At 43.5% G+C, this 26,317-nt stretch overlaps 1 protein-coding gene across 7 annotated transcripts in view; it reads left to right on the forward strand.

The window, feature by feature from the left end:
• The window catches only part of UBE3A (ubiquitin protein ligase E3A), a 78,134-nt gene extending 55,284 nt beyond the window's left edge, over positions 1 to 22,850 (forward strand). For 6 of the 7 annotated variants that reach the window (XM_074317681.2, XM_019753202.3, XM_074317680.2 and 3 more), the window contains 2 exons: positions 13,911 to 14,054; positions 15,212 to 22,850. In XM_074317681.2, the coding sequence (XP_074173782.1) occupies positions 13,911 to 14,054; positions 15,212 to 15,332 (265 nt within the window). In that variant the 3' untranslated portion in view covers positions 15,333 to 22,850. Of the gene's footprint in view, positions 1 to 504; positions 1,772 to 13,910; positions 14,055 to 15,211 lie in introns of those variants that run through there. The other variant, XM_019753208.3, reaches the window with a different exon arrangement.
• The last annotated feature ends 3,467 nt before the right edge of the window (positions 22,851 to 26,317 follow it).

The following is a 26,317-nucleotide window of genomic DNA, read 5'->3' on the forward strand; positions in this document are numbered from 1 at the left end:
CGTCTGTTCAGGTCCTCTGCCCATTTTTAAACTGACTTTGTGTGTTTTTGCTATTTACTTTGTATATTTTGGCTATTAACCCTTTATCGGATATATCCTTAGCAAGTATGTTCTCACATTCACTTCATTCTTCAAAGGAAGATTTAATTCACCAAAGGGATGTGTGCTTTATGTTTTAGACCTTTGTCTCTAGGTATTACCTTCCAAAGAAGCAAATTCACAGATTCTCAATCTATAAAATTAGAAGTGTGTTTGTAATGTAATATAATCATCAGTTTGTATTGTTCATCTTATGATTTATTTCTTCAATGAAGTGTTGTATGTAAGTCGCATACAAAAGAAGTGTTTCTTCTCCATTTGGGGTACGGATTACCTCCTATTCCTAGTGATTCTGATTAGACTGCTTATTACTGGTTAGGAGACGATGAAAATAGAACTTCTACCTCTGAATATTTCTCCTTTCTTTTAATTCTGTTTGTGAATTGTTACTCACCTTCCTTACAGGAAGCACCTTTTGTGTGAAATGGTACATTCTTGTACTTAATCCTCAGGATAACATGCCAAGATACACAGTAGTATTTCTGTTACACCTGGGGACGCAGCCCCCACATCTCAGACAAACAGGCAGAGTCCCCACCATCTTCCTGCTTCCAGTCAGGCTCCTGCCACCGCACTGGCTCTTCGTCTGCACTTGGCCATCCAGTCGTGAGACACGGGCTCCCTCCTCCCCTGCTGGTATCGGTGGCTGGGGACAGAGGTGCCCTTTTGGCTCCTACTGCTGGGCTGAGGTGAGAAGGCGAACAGATGGCTGCCTGCTGGTCACAGCTGAGAGCACCGGAACCAACATCAACAGTGTCTAGAAACCAGCAGTACCGTGTTATGCTTATTCTCTTCTGTTATTTAAGTTGCTCTTCACCTGTTTGTAGGAGGCAGATGGGATTCCCTCTTCTTAATACACCCTTGGTCATTTTTAGCAGTGGTTGTGAACCTGAACGTATGTTCTGAAACTTACTTGAAGTTTCCAACCATGAAAGGGCTGAGATAACATGGTGACAGGAAAAGCTCACTCGTGTCCCAGGGAGCGTCACAGTGGCTTCTGTTAGTGACATGCTGATCACAGATAGTTAGACTTTGTAGCATCTTAATGTTTCTCTAAGAATAGCTGACAGTATCTTGTGCTGTTCCTATGAAGAAATTGTTTAAATTTAGGTCTTCCTTTTATTTCTAGCTTTTAAAATAACATCATTCCTGGGGGTGAATACATGGTTTGAAGGGCAAGCTAATGCACGTGAAATGATGGGTATAACAGCTTCCCACTCATTCTCACAGTTAATATTCTAAAAATCTTTTAAACAAAATTCAATCTCTTAGTTTTGTCAACATAAATATGAAAATATTAATTCATTAATAGAGCCTACAACTAGTAGGAAGTTGGAGACTTAGAATGGTGATTATAATACCAGGGGGAAAATAGCAATATTGGTATCCAGTTGGTATTTATTTCATGTCAAGTATTTGGAATTCATTAAAATGAAATGAGTAAAAAAAACTTTGAAACTGTTTAATACATTTCAACTAAAAATTACCAACATTATATTTAGTGTAATATGAAACACTAAAATTGTGGTTTTTATTTTTAATGTTATAAAATATATTTCTACTAAAACTTACCAATAATCAAATTAATGAAAATAAATCATTATTTTAAAAAATCTATATTTAAAACATGAACTTTTAAAAGTATAGCATTAATAAAAACAAAGTGTGAAAATGTTGAGTCCCAAGCAGTTTTTTGTGTGTTTTCCAGTTGCTGATAAAGCTCGCCCTGGTTTAATTTGTTTGACTTTGAAATGCCCTTCCCTGCCTGTTCTTTTAGGGTAAGAGGCAGGGCCTCTTTCTGGCAGTGAGTTTCTGTCTCAGAGACTCGATCAGGTTTGATCCCTTCTGTTAGTGTGATTAATTCCATTGACTTTTTCGATGTTTATTAGCCTTTCATTCCTAGATAAGCCCAACTTAGTTGTGGTCTGTTAATTTATAAACATATCACTGTTTATTTTGCTAAGATTTTTTAAGAATTGTTTTTATCTGTAGTCATGAGAAATACTGACTTGTAATTTCCTTTTCCTGTATACATAGTTTCACTACCCTCATATAATGAGTTGAAAGAGTGAGTACCCTTCTCTATTTTCAGAAATATTTGTGTAAGATTGGGATTATTTTTTTCTTAAATATTAGATGAAATTCACCAGTGAGACAATGGGCCTTTGAGATTTCCTTGTGAGAAGGTTTTTGTGTTTTAAATTTTACTTTGAAATAATGACAGATTCTGCGGAATTTTTTGTAAGTGTAGGTTGATCCCGTGTACCCTTTATCCATCTTCCCACAGTTGTAGCATCTTGCAGACCTGTAACATTGTCAAAAATCAGGAGGTTGGTATCGGGACAATCTCTAGACCATGATCAGATTTCATCAGATTTCATGCACATACCTGTATGTGTATATGGTTTTTATATGTACCTTGATCACATCTATAGATTGCATAACCACTGCCTGAATCCAAGCACAGAACTCTCGTCACCGGCCGACTCCCACGCCCTGTCCCTTTGTAGCCTGATTTCCTGAGATCCATCAAAGGTGTCACATGGATTAACAGCTCATTTCTTTTTATTGCTGCCTGGTATGTTGTGGTGTGGATGTGCCACAGTGGTTTAACCATTCAACTGTTGACGGACACTTGGGTTTAGGAATAAAGCTGCCATGAACACTTAGGCACAGATTTTTATGTGAACGTAGGTTTTCATTTCTCTGGGATGAATGCCCAAAAGTGCAATCGCTGGGTCCTATGGCAAGTGCGTGTTCAGATTTTAAGGAAACTGCCAAGCTACTTCAGAGTTGCCACACCATTTTACATTTCCCTGCGCCATATGTGAGCCACCCAGTTTCTCCAAATCCTTGTCAGCATTTGGTGGTGTCAAGATTGTTGATTTTATCCATTCTGCTGGATATGTTGTGATACCTCATTGTGGTTTAATTTGAGTTAACCCGATAGCAATGATGTGGGATATCTTTTCATGTACTTATTTACCATCTGTATATTGGTTTTGGTAAAACGTCTGGTTTCTTTTTACTGCTGAATTTTGAGTTATCTATAGATGCTAGTCCTCTGTGAGGTATGTGGTTTACAAATATTTTTCCCATTCTGTAGCTAGTCATTTGATCTTTTGAAAATCTTTTGAAGATCTTAACAGAATTTGTTGCATGGCAAAAGTGTTTAATTTTGTTGATGAACTCCAATTTCTCCTTTTATGGATCATGCTTTTGATTTCAAATATAAAATTCTTGGCCTAACGATTTTCTTCTACCTTTGTTCCTAAAGTTCTGTAGTTTTACATTGAAGTCTGTGGTCCACTTTGAGTCCGTATTTAAATGATACATGAGACTTTAGTCAAGACTCACTTTTTTTGCCTGTTGTTCCCATACAATTTATTGAAAAGGCTGGCCTTTCTTCACTGAATTGTTTTTTGCTCTTTTATCAAAAATCAATTGGTAAGGTTCGTGTGAATCGGTTTCTGAGTTCTCTGTGCCCTTCTGTTGATCTGTGTGCATGTGTGTCGCCGCCAGTGCCACCTTTGTTTATTGCCGTAGGTATATGGGGTATGTACCTTTCTTCCATTCAGAAATCTTCCAAAAGATTTTTTTCCAAATTATTTTAGCAACTCTTTGCTTTTCTATATAAATTTTATATTCACCTTGTCAATGTCTGCAAAAATCCTTGATGGGATTTTGATAGAAATTACACTAAGATCAAATTGGGAAGTTTCACTGTGTTGACTGTTTCAATCTAGGAACACAGTATAGCTCTCCACTTATTTAGGTTCTCTTTGATTTCTTTTATTAGCATTTTGATGTTTTCGGTGTACAGAACCTATACATGTTTTGTTTAATTTATGCCTAGGTATGTGATTTCCGTTGTAGCAGTTGTAAATGGTTGTATTTTTAATTTTGGTTTCCATGTTTCTTGTTAGTATATAGAAATGTGGTTGATTTTTACATGTTGCTCTTACATCCTCTGACCTTGTTAAACTCAATTTAGAAGTCTTTTGTAGACTTCCAGGGGTTTTCTGTGTAGATGACCATGTCACCTGTAAATTGGGACAGTTATATTTCTTCCTTTTAAATCTGTATGTCTCCTATTTCTTTTCTCCTGCCTAGTGTGCTGGCTAGAACTTTTAGCACTGTGGCGAGTAGGAGTAATAGAAGTGAAAACCTAATTTAGGAGAAAAAGCATTCATTCCTTAACTATTGTTTAATATTAGCGTACAACGCATAATGACAGACCTCATATAGGAAGGTGGTCCCAGAAGGTTATAATGGAGCTGAAAATTTCTATCGCCTGGTGACGTCATGGCCATCCTAATGCCTAATGTGGCACGACGCTGGTGTACACACACCTGCAATGCCCATCATCTAAAAGCATAGCACATGCAGCGTGTACTGTGTGCAGTGCTTGATGCTGATAGGAAGTGGCTGGGTTACTGGTTTACGTATTTACTTTTTTGTTGTTATTTTAGAGTGGACTCTTTACTTATTCAAAATAGTTTGCTGTAAACAGTATGTTGTGTGACGCTGGCAACGGCCCCACATGTCTTGTGTTTACCATGTCTCTTGATGGCATCGTTTTCTCCTGTGCTTGATTTAATCTCGTGTTATTTTGTGAGTTGATTGTAGCCTAAGTGTACAGTGTTTGCAAAGTCCACAGTAGGGGACATTCATGTCTTGGGCCATCACATCCTCTCACCCCTCACACACTGACTCACCCAGAGCAGCTCCATTCGTGGTAAGTGCCCTGAGCAGGTAGACCACTTTGTATCTTTCGGACAAAGATCACTTTGTATTTTTGCTGCACCTTTTCAATGTTTCGGTGTGTAGACACACAGACACTTACCATTGTGTTACAGTTGCCCACAGTATTCAGTAACACCTGGCACAGACTTGCAGCTCAGGAGCAACAGCTGTACCACACAGCCCAGGTTTGGAGGGGTCGGTTCCCACAGGCCAGGAGTGGAGGGGGCGGTACCCACAGCCCAGGTGTGCAGGGAGGGGGCAGTAACAACTAGGTATGTGTTTATGTGCACGCTGATACTCAGATACATGTGACGATACATTTCTCAGAATCTATCCCTGTCATCAGGCAGCATGTGACCAGTTAGTGCTCTACAGGTTCCAGGAGGTTCTGCTCGGTACTGGTTTCGCCGAGAGTTTTATCACAGATGGGCTGTTTCTACATCAGTTGAGACCATGATTTTTCTTTAACCTGTCGATATGGCGTGTTTTGTTAATGGGATTTCCAATATCGAACTGGCCTTGCTCACCCTGGTCAGTCAGTCCCGTTGGGCTCATAGTTGAGTTAGACTTGGTAATTGGTTGACAGTTTTCGTATCTAAGTTCATGAGATATTGCTCTGTAGTTTGGTATTTTTTTGTATTGTCTTGGACTGGTTTTAACATCAGAGTTAATCCCGGCCTCATGAAAGGAGTTGGAAAGTGTTCTACTTTCTGGAAGAGATTGTGTTGAAATGTCTTTCTTAAATGATTGGTAGAATTCTCCAATGAAACCATCTGGGCCTGGAGATTTTCTTTTTGGGGAGCTTTTTAATTTCAAATTCAATTTCTTTAATGGTTAATAAGACTACTGAAATGACCTTTTGCATTGGGTGAGTTGTGGCAGTTTGTTACTGAGGAGTTGATCCATTTCATGTAAGTTGTCACATTTATGTGTGCAGAATTCATAATTTTCCCGTTTTATCCTCCTGATGTCTGAAGGCCTGAACTGATCACCCCTTTTTTATTCCTGCCAGTAGTCATTTGTGTTTTCTCTTTTTCCTTTTCAGTCTTACTCAGAGCCTTTTCGAAGTTATCGATAAGAGCCAGCTTTTCATTTCTCTATTTTTCTCCTGTTTCCAGTTATATTGATTTCTGCTCTTTATTATTGTATTCCTTGTTTGGGGCTTATTTTGCTTTTGCTCTAGCTTATTGAGGCTAGAAACATTGATTATTGGTTTAAGACATTTCCTCTTTCCTTGTGTAAGCATCTATTGCTTTAAATTTATTCTTGGCCTTGCTTTAGCTGTATTCCAAATGTTAAGTTATATTTTCATTTTCCTTCATATCTATGTAGTTTTTTAAATGTATTTTGAGACTTCTTCTTGCACCCTTATTTAAACAGAAGTATGTTGTTTAATTTCCAGGGATTTTTAAATATTTTCCTGTTTTCTGGTACTGCTTTCTAGTTTGGTACCTTATGGTCAGAGAACTTCTGCGTGACTTCAGTACTGTGAGTGTGCTGTGGCGTGTCCTGTAGTGCTGGTTTACATCTGCTGGTAGACGCCTTGCTGGTTTTCTGACTCGTAGTCCCATTAGTTGTTCAGAGAGGGTGTAGCGTGGTCTCTAGTGGGAGATTTGTCTCTTCCTCCTCTTGGCTCCTTCAGTTTTCGCTTCCTGTGTTCAAGAGTTTTTGTTTGGCACATACACTGTGAGCCTCAGTGTGTCTTTCTGGTGTGTTGGTGTGTTGATCCCCTTATCTGCCTCTTTGTCTCTACTAATTTTCTTTAACTTTTTTTTTTTTTTTTAAAGATTTTATTGGGAGAGGGGAACAGGAGTTTATTGGGGAACAGTGTGTACTTGCAGGCCTTTTTTCCAAGTCAAATTGTTGTCCTTTCAATCTTAGTTGTGGAGGGTGCTGTTCAGCTTCAAGTTGTTGTCCTTTCAGTCTTAGTTGTGGAGGGCGCAGCTCAGCTCCAGGTCCAGTTGCCGTTGCTAGTTGTGGGGGGCACAGCCCACCATCCCTTGCAGGAGTTGAACCGGCAACCTTGTGGTTGAGAGGACGCGTTCCAACCAACTGAGTCATCCGGGAGCTCAGTGGCAGCTCAGCTCAAGGTGCCGTGTTCAATCTTAGTTGCAGGGGGCAGAGCCCACCATCCCTTGCGGGACTCGAGGAATTGAACTGGCAACCTTGTGGTTGAGAGCCCACCAGCCCATGTGGGAATCGAACCTGCAGCCTTCAGCGTTAGGAGCACAGAGCTCCAACCTCCTGACCCCCTAGGCCGGCACTTTAATTAAACTTTTTATTTTAAGATAGTTGTAGATTCGGATGCCGTTGTAAGAAATAACTCAGAGGCTTGTGTGCCCTTTGCCCAGTTCCCTCAGGGGTCAAGTCACAGGTACCTACCTGGCACCTGGCACAGGTAGGACCCAGTGAAGAGGACAAGTCCATAGCCACACCTACCTCCATGCCCCGCCCCTTCCCAGACCTGGTAACACTGATCTGTCATCTGTTTCTTTAATTTCGTCATTTCAAGAATGTGATATAAACGAATTATACAGAGTATGTGACCTTCGGGGATTTGCTTCTCTTACTCCGCCTGTTTCCTTGGGAATCATCCAGAGTTCTCCATGTATCAGTAGTGCGCCTTTATTTCTAAGTAGTGTTTATTCCTTACGGATTTACCATTCTTTTTAACTGTTGCCGGTTGAAAGACTTCAAGTTCGTGCCCAGTGCTGGGATATTATGAATAAAGTAGCTGTGAACAGTCACGTGCAGTTTTTTAGGTAAACGTAAGTTTTCATATCTCTGGGATAAATGCCAAGAGTGCGGTCAGTTGTTTTGTTTTGTTTAACTTGCATTTGAGAGTTCTTTGCATATTCCAGATATACCACTGATACCACTGTGTCCTTCCTCCGCTAAATTACTTTTTCACACGTGACAAAAATCAGCTGAGCGTGTTTGTGTACGTCTGTTTCTGGTATTTGTGTCTCTTCTCCTCTTCTGTCAGGTTTGCTTCAGGTATCTTGAGGCTGTCCCTTGGTGCAGAGCCACCTGGGATCACGTGTTTCTTGTGCACTGGTCCCTTGATCATTATAGAAAACTCCCCTTATGTCTTATGACTTTTTTTGCTCTGCATCCGATACGAAGATAACCATTCCTATTTCTTTTTTAATGTTTCCGTGATAGGTCTTTTTTCCATCTTTTTTCTTCCAACCTGTCTATGTTGCTGAATTTGAAATGAGTTTTTTATAAACAGCATATAGTTGAGTCATGTCGTTTTTATGGATTTACCACTCTGTCAATCTCTGCCTTTTGTTATATTTGGACCGTTTATATTTAAGGTAATTTTTTATTCCAGTATCTTATTCATCCCAGTGTTGACATCATTTGGTTTCCTTCATGTTGTAATTCTCCTGGTTCTTGGTGTGACCAGTGATTTCAGGGTTGTGTCCCTGACATTTTGCTGTTATGTTAAAGAGACTCTAGGTCCTATTTACATTTTTACTTTAGCACGCAGTCCTGTTCCCGTTGAGCATGAGTCGGGGCTCCAATGACAAATTTAGGTTTCGTTTCTCTCATTGCAGTGGGGCCCCACTCAGTGCTGCTTGAGAGGGTGGAGTCAGCTTCTCACTCAGGCTGCGTCACCTGGATCTGCAGAGAGTGCCGGGTCCTGGGCGTCCTGTGGCCAGGTCCCCCTGGCTGAGCTGCGTGGTGTCTCCTGGGCCCTGGGCCTGCCGTGCGGGGTCCCCCTGGCTGAGCGGCATGGTGTCTCCTGGGCCCTGGGCCTGCCGTGTGGGGTCCCCCTGGCTGAGCGGCATGGTGTCTCCTGGGCCCTGGGCCTGCCGTGTGGGGTCCCCCTGGCTGAGCGGCATGGTGTCTCCTGGGCCCTGGGCCTGCCGTGCGGGTCCCCCTGGCTGCTCTTCCTGCCCAAGAGGAGTCTGGGCTGGGAGGGCTGCTGAGGCTCCACAGGAAGCAGAGCGCTCCCAGGCTGGAGCCCATGGTGGCGGAATTCCCGGCCAGCTGTGTCTGGGCTGGGAGGGGGCCTCAGGCTCGGCTTCAGGTCTCCTTGGATTTTGTTTTGTTTTTTCACTTTTTTTGTTTTTATTTTTCATTAGTTTCAGGTGTATAGACATAGTGATTAGACATTTATACGCCTCACCAAGTGATCAGCCCGATAAGTCTATTACCCATCTGTCACGTAGTTATTACAATACTATTGACTATATTCCCAATGCTGTACTTTACATCCCCGTGACTTTTTAAAATTATAACTGACATTCAATATTAGATTAGTTTCAGGTGTACAGCACAATGGTTAGACATTTATATAACATACAAAGTGATCCCTCTGATAAGTCTACAACTAGATTTTTAAGATTTTTCTTCTAGCTTCTGTTTCTGTGGTGTTATCGTTGGGCTTAATTCACCCTGTGGTTCTAGTTTAGTTTTACTTCATATTTGATACGATTTTTTTCAGTTGTAATTCTAGGTCTGTCATGTCTTCCAAAATCTTCCTTTTGTTCCGTTAACCTTGTTCTGAGATTTTCTATTTCTGATTTCGTTGTTCTGTCGTCGCCTCTATTATTTTTTAATTTAGCTCAATTTGAAGTTCCCAGCAGTTTCTGTGTTTCGTGGGCAGCTCTCCGGGCGTGCCTTCGTTCTCTGAGGGGCACCGGCCCTGTGCGCGTGTGCACGTGCACGCCTGTTAAGAACCACGGCTGCTGTTAGTGCCTTTTTTGAAAAGTGGAGTGAGCATCCCCACCCCCTAAGGGGGCAAGGACCAGGACAGTTCCTCATGCTTCCGGGGGCTCTGTGCCTTTTGTGTTTGCAAAGTGACCTGAAGACGTGCCTGTGCGCTGTGAAGCTGCCTCGTCTACGCCCTGCCCTACTGATGAGAGTTTTTCTCTGCTTTTATTATCCTTAACCTGGTCAGCAGTTTCTCCTCAGCGCAAGGTTTGTTCTGGAAGGGGCTTTGGTGTTGGGCAGTTCTCGGGGCCCAGAGCTTGCTTACTGTGTCACTGTCCCCTTGAGTCACCTCAGCGCCCCGTGACTTGTGGCTGCTCTTCTCACACTGGCCTGTGCTCTTCGTGGGTTGGTGGCTTTGAGGGTCCCGTATTCTCTGGCTGTGAGAAACCCAGGTGCCCTCCCGTGGCTTCCTTACCCTGCATTGTTTGTTCCCGTCCATTTCCACGTGAGCATTCGTGGGGACAGCCTGTGGCCTCACTCAGTTGTAGGTATTTTGTTGTAAGTCTTCCATTTTCCCATGCAATTAGCTCTTTTTCATGGGGAGACGTTGAGAAGGTTGATAAAAGTAAAAAATAACTGCGTCGCTGTTACCATCATCCTCTCCAAGCCCTTTATCTGTTTTTCACCTGATTTTCGTATCTGTTAATATCCTTGATTTCTATTAGTTCACTGGGGTTTACAAAATGGTGATTTGGAAAACAATTTTCTTCTGTTCATTCTACATATATACCTGCCATTTTTCCTTATTAATGGGGGCTGATTATTTGAAAAACAGCCCTATTAAAAGGCTTAAGTATGTTTAGACAGTTCAGAGTAAGGGGTTAGTGTAACAGTTTCCGCAGTGACCATTGATTTTGACGTTTTAGTTGTGGGTTTTTGTTTTGTTTTTTTGCTTTTTTTCTGAATGTTATGAACTCGTGGATGTTTATATGTAATGTGTTTCACAGTCATTATTCTTAATGACATTTAGATATTTGGTCTTGGTATGCTTTTAAATTAACACGACCCCATTACATTCCAAAACTTTTAGCTCACCTTCAACATTCCTTCCCCTCTGGCTGAAATAAGCCATTTTTATAAGAAATTATTGAGGAATGGCATTTAGAAGTCAATTTTGGGTGCCAGGTGTGACCTTGCTGTTAAATGCTTTTGCCTGCAGGCTTCGTTCATGGGCAGAGCTAGGAAGACAGTTGTCCCAGTCTGTCCTGGACACCACCCCATGTCCCTGCAGACGTCTCCCATGTTCCTTGGTTTGGCAGGACTGTCGTGCTGTGAGGGCACTGCAGGTCACAGTGCTCGTGGCCCTCGTGCTTGTCCCAGCCTTTTGCTATTACAAGTAATGTCACCGTGAGTCATCCTGTGTGGGATCAGTCCATACATCTGCCGGCTGTCGTTAAATTGCTAAAAGTGGGGTTGTGGCATCAAATATAGATGCATATGTAATTTTGACAGATACTGCCAAATTCTCCATCCCAGAAGTTGTAACATTTTGCACTCCCACCAGCAGTATGTAAGTGTATCTCTCTTTTCTAAAATTTCCCAAACCCAATGTTTTGTTAAACTCGGATGTTTACCTTTGAGAAGTGCTATTTCAGTGTAGTTCTGATTTGTGAATGAGAGAGGGTGGACGTCTTGTCTTGTACTTAAGAGCTGTTTGTATTTTTATAGTCTTGTTCATTTTGCTGTGCAGTTATTGATTACTTTCTTTGTTTTTAGGAACTCTGAGTTAGAGAGATTAGCACTTCAGTAAATTCGCAGATATTTATCCTAGTTTGTCATTTGTCTGTGGCCTTTGCTCACAGGGTCGTTTGCCAAGTGAAAGCTTTTATGTTATGTAGTTAAATCTGGATCTCCTTTATTCCGCTGTGCTGTGCACTGCTTTAGGTTAGTTGTTTATGTTCTTGCTCTTTTGTCCCTGACCTTTATGTCCGTAGTAGAAATTGTGGTCATATTGCTTCTCCTTTGGTCACCTTGTAAATTAGACTTTATTTCCAAGTTTCTTTTGCACGTTTCTGGAGTACTTTTGAGTATTCTCATTTCTGTTTCAGGTCTGTGCATCCGTCTGAGTTTCATGTTTCTGATCAATGGTGTTCTTTTCTATCTGCTGTTGTGTTCTCCCTTCATGTTGGAATATGGGTGTTACAGGTTCCCCTTCTTCGTGACTGAATTTTTTGGGTGTACTTTTTTCTGCCAGAAGTTTTACCTCTCATTTATTTGCTGGACTTGTTTTATAACATCTTTATCGATTTTGGAGTTCTGTTTTTCTCATTTGTTTCTATGACCGGTTAGATCACATGGGGGCATGGAGAGGAGTTTGAGTGTCTTTAGTGGTCTCTGCATTAAAGGGATCCCTCTTATGTTGCTGTGGTAACAGCATTTCCTTTAATGTGGTTATATGGCCCAGCACTTCCTGATTCTCCAATTCTGTCTTGTTTAATTAGGGCCTTTTTCATCAGCTGCTTCCATCCCTTTACAGCCAGAAGCTACTCAAGGGACGCGTCTGTCTCCCAAGGTGCCCGCCCTTCCTGATTTGGTGCCTTCTCGATTTCGCCCTTTCTGGTCCCGGGGCCTTTCTCAGGCTCTTCCACCTCACTCCTGCGGGCGGGGCTCAGGTGTTCAGACTCCTGCTCACCTGTCAGTTGGCGTTTGCTGCTCTGTTTTCCTACTTTTAATCTAGGCGCAGGTTATGCGTGTTTTACCAGATTTCCTCTCCGCGTTGATGTCCGTAAGTTTTAGGAGGTGTGAATGGGGTGCAGCCCAGGCAGCCACCACTTTTAGGTAGAAATGCAGCAGCTGCTTCTTCTCGTTTTCAGTCTTCTAAATAGTCGCCTTCTTCTTAACTCAGAATTGTAATACAGAGCAGAACACTTACAGGAAGAAAAGAACTTTTCAGTGTTTTCATTATATAAACTGATACTAAGTAACTTCAGTATTTTAAGTTGTAGTTTTTTAGAAAGAACCACTTTAGGAAGCTCACTGCTAATCTAGCCAGACTGGTCACAGTGAGCACCGTGGGTCTCCCCCACGCAGGGCACCCTCTGACCCGCCTCTGCAGGGTGGCTGGTGCAGTCAGGCTTCCACGCCTCCTGCCCTCACAGGGACTCGGGCTTCTAGCACCCGTGCGTTTTCTTACCAAAAGGAATGTCCTGGAGTGTGGTGTGATTTTTCTCCTTTTGGACTCACATGTGCCTGTGAGTCCCGTGCCATTTCCTCTTGGTGTGGGTTTCTTTATTGTTTTCTGTAGGTGAGGGGGAGGTTTGCGGGAGCTGAGGGATGAGGGAGCATGGTAGATGGTCAGGGACGGAAGTGTGAAGACACTGGAGAGAGCCAGGGAGTCTAAGAAAGCTACTGAGCTATATCAGCGCTAGTAGCATCACACCAACAAAAATGCTGCCATTTCGGTAACAGAAATTGCATACTGGAATGTCAGAAACTACAGTTAGTTGTAATTGTGGGTGTGGGAAGGGTGACGTTTTCTGCCAAGGTTCTGGAAAGAATTTTTCAAATAAATATTTAAATGTACTCTTTCACCAATTAAAAATGTTCTAATTTTTTTCTAAAATTTTGAATTTTTTAGCTGAGAATTAGTGTATTTGTTAGACGTATGGATACCTGACTATTCAAGCAAGCATGCCAAGATAGCTTACATGAGCTTGCGTTTTGTTTTTAGATTAAGTATAACAAGGATCATTCTGACATGAATTTTATCTCTGGGGCTTTGGGAATTCCAGGGACAAATTCATGATCTTAAAACACGTCCATGTAGCAGAAATAACAGAATAATTCCCCACCACAACACACGCTACTGATAAAAATGTTCTAGTTCATCTAAAAATGGTATGCTTTAGTATTACTAACTATTCGGTATGTGGGTTGGGATTTTTCCGTTTTTTCTTTTGTTCTTAATCTGTATCACTTTTCCCCCCAAAAGTTGAGTAAGGTGTGAGTAGATAAAGAGTTAAATAAAGAAGGTGGGGTAAATGAAATAGATATACTCAAAGACATCCAGAGTTAATTTTTCTGAGTATTACTTTGAGTCATTTGCAAGTCTTGGGATCTGGGTTTTGGATTTTGTCTTTCGTTTGCTGATTATATATTGTGACTATACCACAGTTTACATAATCATGTCCTACTGTTGGACACGTAGGTTTACCAGTTTTTACTGTTATAAAAACTGTTTCCTTCAGATAAATGTGCACACATGAACTTCCTGGGTCATAGCCACCAGGAATGAAGCTTCCGATGTTAATTTCCATGTGGTTTTAATACAAATCATCACTGTGTTTGTGCCAAGTATCACGGCGCCAAACTAAAATCAAGGTCATGTCTTCTCTCACTAGGGAATTCTGGGACATCGTCCACTCATTTACAGATGAGCAGAAAAGGCTCTTCTTGCAATTTACAACAGGCACGGACAGAGCACCTGTGGGTGGACTAGGGAAACTAAAGATGATTATAGCCAAAAACGGCCCAGACACGGAACGGTAATTATTAAACTGTGACTACATACCCAACACCTTGCGTTCTGCATCGCACACGTGTGAACTGGCCAGTCAGTGGCTTCTGAGCACTTCCACAGTTTTATACCGAAATCTCCAAATCACCTGAAATATTCAGAGAAGATTTTGTAGTTATTGTTAAAGGAAATTTTTAAAGCACTGCCTAGTTAAAACTTACTACAGGGCTCCCTGGATTAATGACTCTGCGGGTTGGTGTGGTTCAGTCAGTTTGGGTTCAGAAGTTTTTAATTGAAAGCCATATTATGTATTATATTCAGAATGGTTAAGTTGAGGCTCAGGAGATTGATTGTTCAGCACTCGATTATGCTAGAATCTCTAATTTCATAATCTCCATATTAAATGTGCCCTCTCTCCATTGTATAAATTGACATTTTTGGTGAGTAAGGACCATATATGACACATGAGCAAAAATTAATAGAAGACCTGGTATTGTATTATGTAGTAATAATATAATATTAAAAACCTGGTATTTATTATATTATACCTGGTCTTATAGCAAAATAAGACTGGGTCTTATATTAATTTTTGCTCCAAAAGACACATTAGAGCTGATTGTCTGGCGAGGTCTTATTTTTGGGGAAACACGGTAGCATATTAATGGTTTAAATGTGTAGGAAGATTTCTATTAGTCTTCTACATTGTTTGATATATAGTGGTATTAATGTAAATGTATTTATATTATCCAATCATTTATGTGGTCATATTGCCAGGAATATTTCCAATATGCATTCGAGAGCACACTTTCCAGCCTTGAAAGCCACGTTTGAACACTCTAGCTTAGAGTAAGTTACTTAACCTCACAGACTTCAGCTCCATAGCAGAGAGCTGGTGCCCTCCCGGGAGCTTTGTTGTGAGAAGACTCAGGTAGATGAGCTCTCTCTTGGTTTGAGACCTGAAACCACACCCGGTAGAAAGCAGGAGCTCAGATGTAGTGTGACTGCCAGTCCCCGCCAGCACTGAGTCCTAACGGAAGCTGCCACTGATACTGGTTGTTGGGTGGCACACGCACAGAGCGTGGGCCTTGCGTTGGTGTGTGGTCTGCACTGCCCAACCTCCCCACAACACCCCGTAATGCTGACCACAGTCTCACTGACTTCTCTCCTCTCCCCCTTTCTATTTAGGTTGCCTACATCTCATACTTGCTTTAATGTCCTTTTACTTCCGGAATATTCAAGCAAAGAAAAACTGAAAGAGAGATTGTTGAAGGCCATCACGTATGCCAAAGGATTTGGCATGCTGTAAAAAAAAAAAAAAAAAAAAAAGGAAGGAAAAAAAAGAAAAAGGAAAAAAGAAAAAAAGGAAAGAAAAAGAAATTGAGAACTTGAATAAACACAACAAGAGGGATAAACTTGGTGGTGATGGTGTCCGGGTCCAAAGGCTGTGAGGCAGTGAACGCAGTGGTCACCCCGTGCGTCCCCTTCTCTGCTGGGGACACGTGGGCTGGGACAGCAGATTTCAGCTACTTACGTGAACAAATCCTTTATTATATTATTTTTTTGTGTGAAAGTGTTACTTATTCTTTCACTTGTATGTACAGAGAGGTTTTTCTGAATATTTATTTTAATGGTTAAATCACTTTTGCTTGTGTTTATTATGCTTGAGGTTGAGCCTTTTGAGTATTGAAAACATACACCAACCGAACTGCTCCCTAAGGGACTGGCCACCATCTACAGACCGTGTAACCTTCGAGTATGTGCTATTGGGTCCCTGTAGCTAACTCAAATCAGGAACTGTATTTTTTTTTTTTTTTTTTTTAACAATTTGCTTTTGAAACTTGAAGTCTTGAAAACAGTGTGATGCGATTGCTGCTGTTCTAGCCCCCAAAGAGTTTCTGTGGAAAATCTGAAATCTATAATAAAGACGGAAGGGAGAGCTCGGATGTTCACCTGCAGTGACAGCACAGCGGACCCCAGCGCCCCACGCCCCGGCCTGTGTCTTCATGCGTCTCGCAGTGAGCTGTCTCAGTAGCCAATCGTCTTTCTTAGTTTACGGAAAGACAGGGATTTTTTTTCTTGTTGTTGTGTTGTTGTTTTACGTTTCCTGGGGAAAAGTGCATTTGGCCAAAAGAAGTGGTTAGTCAAGCCTGTTGCAAGAAAGTTAGGACGTTTGTTGTTTATTATAAACACAAAGCATGTGAAAGTGCACTTAAAATAAATTTTTGGTGACTTGTTACCTGCATTTTAAATAGACAATCCAAAGTGCTCCCTTGTGTTACCATCACCTTATCTAACCAGCCATTTTCTCGAGGCACGTGGTCACATGGTCAGTGTCCAGCATACAGGAAAGGACGGCTGCTGTGCCTTGTTCTCTGTGGTCACCTGGAAATGACGGAACTATTACTCCTAAGTCCTACTGCATTGTATGTCCCCAAAGATTAAATTTTACGTCCAAAAGTAAGTGTTAAATACTCCTTTCAAGTACTGTGGAAAGTACCGATAGGTTTGAATCACTGGACAGTCACAAGTAAGTACTCTCCCCTTTTAGTCTCCTGTGTCTGTGATGTCAGTTTCTTTTATTGCAATAGAAAATAAAAGGATTATGTATTTTTAACTAAGGAGAGACATTGATATATCATCTCTACTACAAGCGACAGCTAACGTGCTGAGCTTGTGCCTTGATTGTTTTAACACTATCAGCCTGATGGTTTGTTGGAAATTGGCAGGAAAAATGCAGCGTTCAAATCATTGGAGGGGAAAAAGGGATGTCTTTCGGGATTATTTTAATTCTTTTAGTAATTGATATAGAACTGTTATGTACCATAATGCTAAATAAAACAGTGACATTTTCACCATAATTTAGTGGACGAAGAAGACCATGCTTTCCATGCTGTTACAGGTAACGTGGGGTTTTCCGGGCCAGCCTTCAGATGCCAGGGGCTCCCGCAGCCGCTCACCGTACGGGGCCTGGGTCCTCCATGTGCTTGGTGTCCAATGGAAGTGAGACGATCAATCTCTGGGGCGTTTTATATAATAAATTCGTGAAGAAATGTGTGCTCTTCAGTTCTCAAGTCCTTATCACTACGGTATTGAAGTTGTAGTAATACTGTGTCTGACGTTGGTGAGTGGTGAGCGAACGCAGGGTATCAGAGGATTCACATCAAATAGACTTAAACGGCTGAAAATAACCTGCCCTTAAACATACTTGAAGAAGTTACTGTTTATCCAGACCAGCTGTTCCCACTTGCTTAGAGATGAATGACGTCCTGGGCATGTCCCCACTTCCTTTACTGCTGTCCCCTTTTACTGCAGCGGACTAGCATGTCACCGAAAAGCACCTCCAAGAGCAGGGACAGTGGTGTCTCCAATATGGTGGCCGCGCCAGCTCCCCAAGGGGCAGTTAGGATCAGAGCACAAGCCCCAGGAAGCAGTGGGGACAACCACAAACCAAAACAGTTGGCTTTCCAAGTAGAAACTTTCTTTTACATTGTATGACAGAACATTTCACACATGTAACACGAAAACACAGCCTGCAGCCAAACGTCCCTGGAGCCTGGCACCTTCAGGAAGTGTGGGGTTTCCAGTGACAGCCTCCCAGCTTGGCTGGGACACACACAAGGTTTCACACACAACTTGCCGTTCCTCACTCCCCTTCCCCGGGGGGACCGGTGGTGGTAACCTGGCAACATTACTCCGTTGGAGATTTTAGGTCCCTTTCGAGGTTTTCCTCAGAATTTCATACACACTCGGAAGGAGCATGCCCCCCAGGCTGCTCTGTCTGGTCGTGATCCCCTTTCCTGCTTCAGTAAATGTTTCTTCGCCTCCCGGCAGCCTCTGAGGACCATCTCCATCCTTCCCTGGCCACCAAAGCATTTGGTTATGTGGCTTCTCCCTCCCTGCCATCTTGTCCCCGCAGCCTTAGTCTGTAAAGAACTCCCTCCCCTTTCAAGTCGCCCGCCCTGCACTAGCCATTTGTCAGCCACTGCAGGAGCACCTAGAAGTGCCACTGATATGTCCCCCTGGAGGACGCCAGTGTCCACAGCACCCAGAGCTCAGGTCAGCTGCTCCTTCTCCAGTTGGAGGACACACGCCCGTTCCCCTCAAAGTTCTCTGCTCAACTGCGGTTCAACCCAGACCACACTTTGCTCAGACTCCATCTGCCCCCAGGGTATCCCTGGCACCAGGCAGACGGCTCACCTTAAACCACCTCTTACCTCACGTCCGCACCTACCGTTTGTTTCAGCCCGAGAAGCACCACTTCCACCCCCGTCCCTGAAGACCCTCAGCTGCCTGGGCACTGCCCTTCGGCAGCCGTCCTCCATCACACTCAGGCCTCATCCTCTGGACCAGCCGGTGCCCTCAGTCCCCCAGCTGCTCTTGGACCCCCATTCTGTTGTAACATCGTTCACCCACTTTACTGTCCCCTAGGGACAGATGCCCAACCCTGGCACCCACAGCCTTCCGTGCACATCTCCCGTAGGTGTCCCGCCAGCGTCTTCACCAGTCTTGCTTCGTATTTCTCAAGACCCATTTAAAAAGTGCCTCACCTGGAGATTGTCAACCCACAAGTGCCTCTGACCTCAAGGCAGCTCGGCACACGGGCGTGTCTGAAGTGATAAGTCGTTGGGTTATTTTCCTAACAACCCTTCGCTGGCATGTGAGCAGCTTCGTGGTGAAGGCGGTTCGCCTTGGTGCCTGTCCCACGAAGGAGCTGCGTGATGCCTGTGTCAAAGGGTTGGCTCCCTCCTCCCGCCGCCTTGTTAGTCATCACTTGGGAAATGACTGAAAAGGACCCCATTCAGGACAATGTTCACTGAAGCTCCCTGAGGCCTTCACTGAAGATGGCCTCGTCTTCGTCTTCCTCCTGCCCCTCCCATACCCCCCAAAAAGGGCTTTATTTTGAAGTACTTGAATATGTGGTAGCTCATCGCAGCCTGTGGATTACTAAGAGGAAGGATGAAAAGGACAGCGTCCCAGGCAGCAAAACTCCTGTGCCTGCCCCAGCCCTGCCCTTTGCATGTGCTCTGGCGCCCGGGAGCCCCGCAGCCACATCTCCACGGGAGACGGGACAGGCGTCTTACCCCCGCTGCCACCCTCACATCTGTCGGGCAATCCATGCTTTCTCTACTCCATGGGGCGCCCACCACCGTGAATGCCGTTTTGCCAGAACCCAACACCATAGCTACACATCAACCCTCCAAGCCGGATTCTTAGGTTCAGCTGAACAGGACCTGGAACAGTCATCCGAGCCATCTCCCAGGTCCGGGACACCGTAGAAAGGGAGGACGCGGCCCTTCACGCCCCATGGGGTCATTCCTGGCCCCGCCTGTCCCCCAGCTTGGGTCGTACGCAAGCCTACCTGGTGGCTGGTTGTCAGGACTCAGTGACGTTCAGGTACAGACACTGCACAACCTGTAACAAGACATCCTAAGAGACAGATGGGTTCTCCCAACATTGAGGGGTGTACAAAGGAATTCACAGGCGAAATCTCATCCACCACAAAACGGAGGAGAGGTGCTTTCCCTCGTCTTAATTTTTTAAATTATGATATACTTCACATAACATAAAACCCACGCTTTAAAGTGCACACTTAGCGGCTATTAGAATATTCACAAAATCATGCAACAATCACTTATTTCCAGAGCATTTCCATCAACACTGCCAAAAAAAAAAAAAAATCTTGTTCCCATTAGGAGTGACTTTTCTCCCCTCTGCTCCTCCCTTCCCAACCCCCAAACCCCTGGCAACCACTGATTTACTTTCTGTCCATAGACTTGCCTATTGGTGACACTTTATGTCAATGGAACTTTTCTGCCTGGCAGTTTTCACTTAGAACAATGATTTCAGGTGTCCCCAGGTGCCATGTACTGGTATCTCATTTCTCTTTATGGTGGAATAATGCCTTGATACATCATGTTTCGTTCATTCATTGGATGGACGTTTGTGCTTCATTTTCTGGCTGTTATAAACACCGCTACTATGAACATTTGTGCATAAGTTTTTACGTGGATGAGTTTTCTCCTGGCTGTGTACACAGCAGAATTGCCGGGTCACATGCCTGACCCTTCTGAGGAACTGCCAGACTGTTTCCCAAAGTGGCTGCACTATTTTACAGAAAGATTTTAACTGCCTTAGGTTGTCTCAGAAAATAGTCTGAAATGGTTACTGACCGCTGGTGGGACAAAACACCAAAGGCGTTTTACTGAAGGGACAGACTTCCAATGTGTGCTTTTGTGACAGAACGTTGTACTGTGGAAGTATGCGGGGAAAGATGACCTAAAGTCCATGTCCAACCCGCATTGTCTAGATGAGGGAACAGGTCACACCCAGTGAGGTACTTTCCCTGAGATTATGCTGGCCATGGCAGTTACATAAATTTATATAAATAAAGCTAGAAACCAGGCCTCCTGCCTCCGACTCGGCTTGGGGCTCTCTCCCCATCGTCAGGTCAGGTAACTGCGCTCCACTCAGTCAGCACTGTCCATCTGAATGCAGGGAGGCTCCCGAGGGCTCACCTGGGCCTGGGGGAGGGAGAGGAAAGGGAGAGAAACTTCTGCTGCTCCAGGCAGCCAGGTTTCATTTGCTTGTTTTTACTGCAAAAGTTCAGAAATTGGGGCCAGGTTCCCTTTCCTGTTCCCTCCCCCAGACACTGAAGACATAAATGTGCTAACGACGCCCAAATTGCTGTCTTTTACTCTCTCTACAGTAAGAGCAGTAGTGGCCCGAGCTTCCCAGAAGCATGTCTGTCCTAGATGGCGGAGCTCCTTGGTAACTGCTGGGTGCGGACTTGCCGGCCCGGCCTTCGTGCTCCTGCGTCCCGTCTCTTTAAGTCCCGCCTTGCCTGTATGTGTGGAGGACAAGTATTTGGTCCCCAGTTGAGGGGCCATCTGCAGTCGGGAGAGGCAGCTCTGGGGAGTGTTACGTACCTGCCGAGCCATGGCAGGCAGAGAGAGGAAGGAGCCGTAGAGAAGGGTGTTTGGCCTTGGTGACAGCGCTGCTCCGGCTTCTTTTCTGCCGCCTCCCGCACCCGCCTCTGGCTCCTGCAGTGTTCGCGCCCTCACTTCCTTTGTCCAGGGCTGTGGAGGCTCGTTGAAGTCATCTCCAGAGAAAACGCATGGCTGCGGGCCACTGGCTTCTGTCCCCAGACATTTAGCTCCTCGTTCACCAGGAACCCTGCCTTCGGGTGGCCTGCGCCTGGGTCCGCAGTGCCAGCTGTGCCGCACACCCTCTGGGCCTTGGCGCCGGCCTTTTCTTCTCGGGGCACCCCCACTCCCTTCAGACTGGACGGAAGAAGCTTGCCTCTGATTCCCTGCCAGCGTCGGATCTTTGGGACAGCTCTGCACAACGTGGCCCGCCATCCACAGGACGCTTTCTCTGGCTTGCTCCCTGTGCCGAATGTCCAGACTCTGCAGCTAAAACCAGAGCTGCTTGTCCTCCCCGCTGGAGGGACACCTTCTGTATTTACAGTTATCATCATGTTGTCCCTTCGAGCTGCCTTTGAGGCCACCCTGAGGGTGCCTGGGCCTCCACTCCCTCAGTGGCCACTGCTGAGGGGTGGCACTGAGCCTGAAGATCACCTTGTCCTCCCACCCTGTGCTCTTCTGGACTGTCCATCACGGCTGCCTCACGCTCGCCCTCCAAGGGGCTGGAGAATCACAGGACATGTTGGTGGTGAGTTGGTTGACCAGGTCCCGTTGCCTAGCAACCGGGCATGCACCGCCTCTGACCTCTGAGCCTGCAGTGGCATCCTTCATAAAATCTCTCTGCTCCATTAGCCGGGCCTTGGCTTCCTGTTTCTCCATGAACTACAGAAAACTGTTTCCTTTTTAGCCAGTTCTCTTCTTGCCAGTTGAAGGACAGAGCTGAGTGCGACTGGCCTGTTCCCAGAAGCTTGCTGTCCCCTCAGCATACGCAATAGCAGCCGCCTCCCAAGAGCTGGCATGTCCAACAAGCTCTGACTGGTGCCCTGACGGGGCTACTCCATGAGTTGCCCAGTTGGGTCTGGGCATCCATTTCTCGGCTCTCCAGGGGTCAGACCTGTGAGCGTGCCTGGTGACCCATGGGCTCTCTGACCACAGTGTTTGATTCCGGGCTGCATGTTCGTTGTTAAGAAACGTGAGGGTCACCAGGGCTTCTCTCAGGACAGAGGTACCAGGGGGCTTGTTCACTGGCCTGTTTACTGCAGGCCCAGCTCCCACCTGAGAAATGTCCGCCTTCCTCGGGGAAGGGGACCTGAAGGCCATCTGCCCTCTCTCTGTGGGACAGGAGCTGGGTTGGCAGGAGAGGCTCAAAGGTCCATGTATTTCCTTTTCAGCCACTTAGAAGTAAAGATTTCTTAAGTCTGGTTCCCTCTATCTCCTTAACAGGTGGTAATGGGGAAGTTTTAATAAGATTATTAACGGAGATAATGAGATTTAGAAGTATAATTTAATAGAAATTTTATGTACGTGGTTTAAAAAGCTATTTTATGTATTTTTATTACATGAACCTCTCAAAGATGGAGTTTGTCAATTGGCTGAAGTTGGGCCCCTTGTTTAATTGTGATGTGTAAGAACCTTATTCAAAGGTGAGACCTCCCCCCCACACACACACACAAACACAAGAAGGCGGGGGAGGTGGAGGCAGAAGGAGAGAAGGTGTGACTGACAATACCCTTGCTGATGGTGCATAAGGTATTGCCATCTGTCCCTGGATGTGACAGCAACAGGCAGCGGCCACAGAACCCGAGACGGTGCTGGTGTCCCCGCCAGCCTTCCTAACCCTCCACCAGACCCCATTTACATAAACACCTTCAAATAAACTGCTGCGTTTCTTCCACCAGGAATTAGTGTGTTTGTGACCCAGCCACTTTGGAAATTAAGATTGTTACTTGTTGGGGTTTTCGCTCTGTTTTGTAACAACTGAGCTTTTAAAAGCTGCAGGCTTCCTCTCCTTAGCGTCCTTTGATTGTCTCCCAGGCGATATGTGAGTCACCTGTGCCCTTCCTCTTCCTCCTACTCCCCCCCACCCCCCCACCCCCCTTACTCCTGTTGGCATTTCATCCTCAAGACCAGCAAACCCAGCCTCTTGTATCTAAACGTTGCATTCCTGAAGCAGCACTGAGCCTTCCTCCCACCCACCAAACTTCCCCTTGTTTTTCTCCTTCAAGGGTTACTGCTTTGCAAAAACCCAAAGGATTGATAACGCCCTAGCCTACCTGGACCTTATCCTTTGCTTACATTTGGGGTAAATATGCTATTTTTATTAGTAAAATACAATGCTATAAAAGTGATTTCTAAGTTAGAAAATCAGCAAGGCTTCAACAATATTAACCACCTTGACTTATATTTCTAGAACACTCCACATGAAGGCAAAATACACGTAATTTTCAAGTGCACAGGGAAAGTTTACTAAGATATACCATATCTGAGGGATAAAACAAGTATCAATATTTTTAAAAGTGAATGCAGGATACTGATATCAGCAAAACGGTGGACTAGGACGTCTAAACTCTTGTTCTCCCAAGAAGACATTAGAAAAGAACCAGAAACCGGCTAAAATAATCTCGTAGGAGCTCTGGAAAACAGACAAAAGTCTGTAACAACCAAGCACATGCCCAATCAAAACACCACATTCCAAATGGTAGGAAGTGTCATGGCTTTTTTACTCCCACTTGACCCACCACCTTCCTGGCATGGTGTGGTCTCAGTCTGGAGACAATGAAAGATCAGTTGCCAATTCCCTTTCTTAAAGCAGAAGGAGGACAACAGACCGTATTGAAACATTGTAAACTACCTGGGGGCTGCCTGGAGGACTGGTCTCTGTCTTACCTAACCCAGATCTCAGATGGGGAAAAGCAGCAGCCACTAGTGATGAAAGCTGCAGTGCTATTTATTACAGATGTGCAGATTCCTGGGTCAAGAGATGATGGGTGGAAACATACAATAGACCATCTAAAGCCCTAAGTGAGACTCTGGAAAATTAAGACATTCAAAAGGAGCTGTGTGTGTATACAGGGAACTGGAAGGTCGCACACAGGCATAGGTCACACACAAGACATACGCTCTAAGAAGACCTTAAGCTTTTACCTCAGGCCAGCATTACCCTGATACAAAAACCAGGCAAAGAGATTACAAAAAAAAAAAAAAGAAAAGAAAATTATAGGCCAATATCCCTGATGAACATAGATGCAAAAATCCTCAACAAAATATTAGCAAACCAAATTTAGCAATACATTAAAAAGATCATACACTACAATCAAGTGAGATTCATTCCAGGGATGCAAGGTTGTTTCAATATCCAACAATCAATCAATGTAATACACCACATAAACAAAATGAAAAAAATCATATGATCGTAGCAATAGATGCAGCAAAAGCATTTGACAAAAATCCAGCAGCCTCTTATGATAAAAACTCTTAAGAAACTGGGAATAGAGGGATATTTCACCATAATAAAGCCCATATGTGATAAACCCACAACTAACATCAGACTCAACAGGGAAAAGCTAAAATCATTCTCCTTATGATCAGAAACAAGACACACTTTCACCACTTTTATTCAAAATAGTATTGGAAGTCCCAGTCACAGCAATCAGACAGGAAAAAGAAATAAAAGGCATCCAAAATGGAAAAGAAGTAGTAAAACTGTCATTATTTGCAGATGACATACTATATAGAGAGAGAACCCTAAAGAATCCACCAAAAAACTATTAGAACTGATAAATAAATTCACTAAAGTAGCAGGACACAAAATTAACATTCAGAAATCAGTTCATTTGTATACACCAATAACGAACTATCAGAAAGAGAAATTAAGAAAACAATCACATTTATGATTGCATCTAAAAGAATAAAGTACACAGGAATAAACTTAACCAAGGAAATGAAAGTCGTGTACACTGAAAACTATAGGACACTGAAGAAGTGGAGAAAGATACAAATAAATGGAAGCATATACCATGCTCATGGATAGGAAGAATTAACATCGTTAAAATGTTCACACTGCCCAAAGCAATCTACAGATTCAATGCAATCTCCATCAAAATAGCAACAGCATTTTTTCACAGAACTGGAACAAATAATCCTAAAATTCATATGGAATAACAAAAGATCCTGAACAGCCACAGCAATCTTGAGAAAGAACAAAGTTGGAGGTATCACACTATCTGATATCAAACTATACAACAAGGTCATAGTACTCAAAACAGCATGGTACTGGCGTAAAAACAGACACACAGATCAACGGAACAGAATAGAGAGCCCAGAATAAACCCACACCAATATGATCATTTAATCTATGACAAAGAGGCAAGTACATACAATGGGGTAAAGACAGTCTATTCAATAAATGGTGCTGGGGAAACTGGACACATGCAAATAAAAAATGAAACTGGACCACTTTCTTACATCATATATGAGAATAAAATCAAAATGAATTAAAGACTTAAATGTAAGACCTGAAACCATAAAATGCCAAGAAGAAAACATAGGCAGTAAACTCTGATGTTACCCTTAGTAATACTTTTACTGATGTATCTCCTCAGGCAAGGAAAACAAAAGAAAAAATAAACAAATGGGACTACACCAAACTAAAAAGTTATTGCACTCCAAATGAAACCATTAACAAAACAAAAACAGCTTACTGAATGGGAGAAGATATTCACCAATGATACATTTGATAAGGGATTAATATCCAAAATCTATAAAGAATTCATACAACTCAACACCAGGAAAACCAAACAATCCAATTAAAAAATGGGCAGAGGATCTGAATAGACATTTCTCCAAAGAGAACATACAGATGGCCAACAGAGATATGAAAAAAATGCTCAATGTCACTAATCATCAGGGCAAGTAAAAACCACAATGAAATATGACATACCTGTCAGAATAGCTATCATCAATAAATCAACAAACAAGTGTTGGTGAAAGATTTGGAGAAAAGGGAACCTCCATGCACTGTTGGTGGGATTGCAAATTAGTGGAGCCACTATGGAAAACAGTATGGAGGTTACACAAAAAAATAAAAACAGAACTACCTTTTGACCCAGCAATTCCACTTCTGGGTATTTATCCGAAGAAATCCAAAACACTAGTTTGAAAAGACACAAGCACCCCTATGTTCATTGCAACATTATTTAATAGCCAAGATATGGAAGCAACCCAAGTGCCCATCAATAGATGATTGGATAAAGAAATTATGGTACATATATACAATGGAGTATTATTCATCCATAAAAAAAAAAAAAGACATGTTACCATTTGCAACAACATGGGTATTATGCTAACTGAAATAAGTTAGAGTGAGAAA

This window comes from Rhinolophus sinicus, chromosome 13 (genome assembly GCF_057876585.1).
Source record: "Rhinolophus sinicus isolate RSI-liver-muscle chromosome 13, RSI-T2T, whole genome shotgun sequence".
Lineage (NCBI taxonomy): Eukaryota > Metazoa > Chordata > Mammalia > Chiroptera > Rhinolophidae > Rhinolophus > Rhinolophus sinicus.